We start from the raw sequence: 3,946 nt of genomic DNA on the forward strand, positions 1-3,946 counted from the left end.
GAAGAAACACGAGGAATAATAATAATAATAAAAAAATTTGGTATCTTACAAGATAATATATATATACGGCTACCCTTCTTCATTAATACTATATAATTAATGTGTTTTTTTAATTATTTATTTATGTAACTCTTCAATTAAGTAGTTTATTTAAAAAGTATATCATGTACTCTTTCAAATAAAAAAATAAAATTTTGTGCATCTACTATTTATTATTTAGTTTTGTTCTTATTTGACATGCACTCTTTTAGATTAAAAAAAATTAAAATTTTGTGCATCTACTATTTATTATTTGGTTTTTTTCTTATTTGATTTAATTTTTTTATTATATATCTCTAATATCTAATCTAATGCTCTAATCTATAATATAAATATAAATATATAAGTTTGATTTGTGAGAAATTTTACCCTCTTATTTATTTGTGATTAATAAAGTTGTTTATGCTACATAATATACGTGGCTAAACACTCCTTAAAAAAGTATTATTAAACGAATTTAAACATTATCTAAATTTCGTAATCATGTTTTCAACGGTTAGTTATCCGCGTGCTCTACACATGCACGTTCCTAGTATATATATATATATATATATATATATATTATTTTATTTTTCATATTTATATTAGTTAATTCAAAAAGTATGACACATTAGTTGACACGTGATGCACGTATTATGTAATTTTTTTTTTTGGGATTTAGGAAAAAACGATTTTTCGGACTTGTATAATTTGAATTTCCAACTAAATTAATGGAAAGTTTTCTCTTATGTAGGATAATTACTTTTTTTTGTTAATATTTATATTAATTTAGTTAAAGTTAGAAGAATATAAATATAAATTTATATCGAAGTCATATTAATGAACCAATTTAGCTAGCAGTCATATTAATTTATATCGAAGTCACCTCAATAATAGACACGAAAATGGATATTTTGGATAGAGAGTATATCAAAACTCATATATATATATATATATATATATCATGTTTAATTAATATAATAGATAATAATTTTTATGAAATTAAATTTATGAATTGGAAAAAAAAAATTCTCTTTAAATTAAAAATTAATTGATAAAATTCGACTCTGATCTTAATGTTTTTTTGTACCATATCACTCAATTTAGGAATTTTATTTTTGTTTAAAAAAAAAAAAAGAAAAGGAAAATACTAAATTCGAAAGTTCAAAAGAGGACAAAATCACTTTGAATGATTGAAATGAGTACACGTATAAGCAACGTGGATGTTTGTGGCTTTGTGGGGGGTGTGACACGGAACATACTTTATGAGCTTCGTTCGATTTCGAAAATATTAAACTTCGTTTCAAGTCACAAGACTTGTCAGCTTCTGAACAAACTCATCAATGTAGGAATCCTCGAGCCCTTCCGTGAGCAAGAAATCTCTCCATTTTCCATGATTTGCCCTGATTTCTTTCCCAATCTCACTCTCTTCTTCCATCACCATTTTGATCGTCTCTATCACACCTTCTTTTGTAAACAATCCATCTTCTTCTCCTTTCTTGACTTCAATCCCCACCTTTAACTCTCCCGCCATCAATCTTGCGTTGACGAATTGGTCACCTACGTGTGGTATCAGCACCAATTGGCATTCGCTCACCATCGCCTCCGATAACGAGCCCGACCCGCAATGCGTGACGAAGCATCCGACGGAAGGGTGCGATAAGATCAGCTGTTGCTGTACCCAACCTCCATGGATGACGCCTCTTTTCTCTGTTCTGTTCTTGAAGCTTTCGGGCAATGCTTCTTCTACGGTTTTACATCCTTGGGGTGGTTTCAGTGCAGCTAGAAACGGAAGACCTGTGATTTCTAAACCCAGAACCAGTTCTTGAAATTGATCCGGTTTCATAATGGCTTCACTGCCGAATGCGCAGAAGATCACTGATTTGGCTTTGAATTGATTCAGCCAATTCGCCCATGTCTCGTCTAGACTTACGGTCGGTGGCTCTGGTAACACGGGTCCTGCAAGAATCACGGGTTTCTTGTGCTTTTCTTCAAGAAACACACAGTATTTCCCTTCCATTTCTCTGCATGATTTGAATGCCAGTGCATCACATTCATCCACCGACATAGCGAAGCGTTGCAGAATAGTCATGTCAGATCCATACTCCTTCATAGTCGCCCATTGCCTCCCCGAACGCACTTCGTGCGGGTGAAGCTTGACTGCCGACGGAGGGAAATCAGCGGGAGGTTCCGACAAAGCATCAACGTTAGGATCATGGTGAAGCACGTACCCGAGAGAGGCAGGGCTCACGCTCTCATAACAAACGGATTTAATCCCCAATCGCCGCGCCAAAGCCGGCAACCAATGCGTGAAGTCGAAGAAGACGAGATGGGGTTTGATTTCTTGGAGCAAAGAATCAACCAAGGGTTGTGTGAGATCCATGGCGTGCCTGAGAAGAGGACCCATCGGAAAGGGAATGTCTGCGGTGGTTTCGGCACCTTCGGGGAGGCCTTGGACGTGAGGGATTTTGATGGGTATGAAGGTGATGAGATGCGGGTGGAGATTGAATTGGTTGAGTTTGGACTGTGTTTTTGTGGGGAGGATGAAGAAGATGGAGTGGCCTCTTTCTGCGAGTTTGTTGGAGAGGTGAAGAAATGTTGTGAGATGACCCATCGCCAGCCATGGATACATCACTATCTTCAGCTTCTCTTCGCTCATCGCTTTTTTTTTTTTTTTTGGTGGAAATCAAGAAAATGTTCTTTTGAAGGGAGATGTAGTATAGGGGAGGGAGGGAGGGGAATGTGCAAGAAATTATGGATTTGCATAAATGCATATAAGAAGAAACAGAGCTTTATTGTCATTTGTCGGTATGGGGTAGACTTGTCAAAAATTATATTTAATGCAAATTTTACCTTTATTTGATCATATATTTAATTAACAGGTATTAAAAAATTCTTTTTAAAATTTTTAAAAAACTTTTTTTTAAAAAAAAATAATTTTTTTTATTTATTCTATGAATGAATAATTTTTTTTAATAACAACGGATTCAATCTAATATTTGTGATTTATTGTTTCAAAACATGTATTTGAAAATTTATATACTGGGAACAAATAAATTGGTAACGTTTTTTATTTTAATAATAATAATTTATAAATTTATAAAAAATAATATAATATATAATGTAAATACGTGTATAATGCAACAATGATCAATTCCAAATATTGCTTAATTAATAAAGAAATTGAAATAAAAAAAAAAAAGGATTTTCGGTTTAGTTAGCTAATCGTGGGAAAAAAGCGAACCGAAAACCCGAAAAACAAAAACCGATCCGAAAACCGAACTGAAAACCAAATCAAATCGAACCGAACAAAAACCGATCCGAAAATCGAACTGAAAACCAAATCAAATCGAACTTTCGGTTCGATTTGATTCAGGCGATTATCCAAAGCGTAAATACCCCTAGCAACAAGAAGCAAATAAAATCAGGTGGATTATTATCCCACACCTCGACGTCAGATTTGGAACCGGAAGTTCGAGCAAGCTCGTGGGCAACACAATTCGTTGACCTCCTAATAGATAGACAAGACACATTCTACAATTTTTTAAGGCTAGAGATACAATCACTGATCACATCTTTGAGATATGTATTATCCATTAAGCGACTTGTGATTGCTTGAATTACCACCAACGCATCCGACTCAAGGATAACACGAACATTCTTGAAATATTTTTTGATCTAGCTGAGCGCTTCTCTAAAACTCATAGCCTCGTCCATTACCGTTTGGGAGTGTTAGACAAGCTATCCGCAGATGCCCTTCACAAAGAAGCCATTATAATTACGGAGTACACAACCATAGCCCGTCCTCTTTGAGTTTTGGAAAATCGCTGCATCGATATTACACTTAATCCCTCCAGTTCTTGGCTTCGTCCATTTAATCGCACCGTCTTGTACTAGCAATCTCCATGCAGTCCCGAATTTCCGAAAC

At 34.7% G+C, this 3,946-nt stretch overlaps 1 protein-coding gene across 1 annotated transcript; it reads right to left on the bottom strand.

The window, feature by feature from the left end:
* Positions 1–1,299: 1,299 nt before the first annotated feature.
* On the bottom strand, positions 1,300–2,724 carry LOC140866741 (cyanidin 3-O-galactoside 2''-O-xylosyltransferase FGGT1-like). Its single transcript, XM_073271776.1, has one exon. It carries the CDS (start codon positions 2,675–2,677, stop codon positions 1,322–1,324), a length of 1,356 nt encoding a protein of 451 aa, XP_073127877.1. The 5' UTR covers positions 2,678–2,724; the 3' UTR covers positions 1,300–1,321.
* Positions 2,725–3,946: the final 1,222 nt, after the last annotated feature.

This window comes from Henckelia pumila, chromosome 4, assembly GCF_033568475.1.
Source record: "Henckelia pumila isolate YLH828 chromosome 4, ASM3356847v2, whole genome shotgun sequence".
NCBI classification, from domain to species: domain Eukaryota; kingdom Viridiplantae; phylum Streptophyta; class Magnoliopsida; order Lamiales; family Gesneriaceae; genus Henckelia; species Henckelia pumila.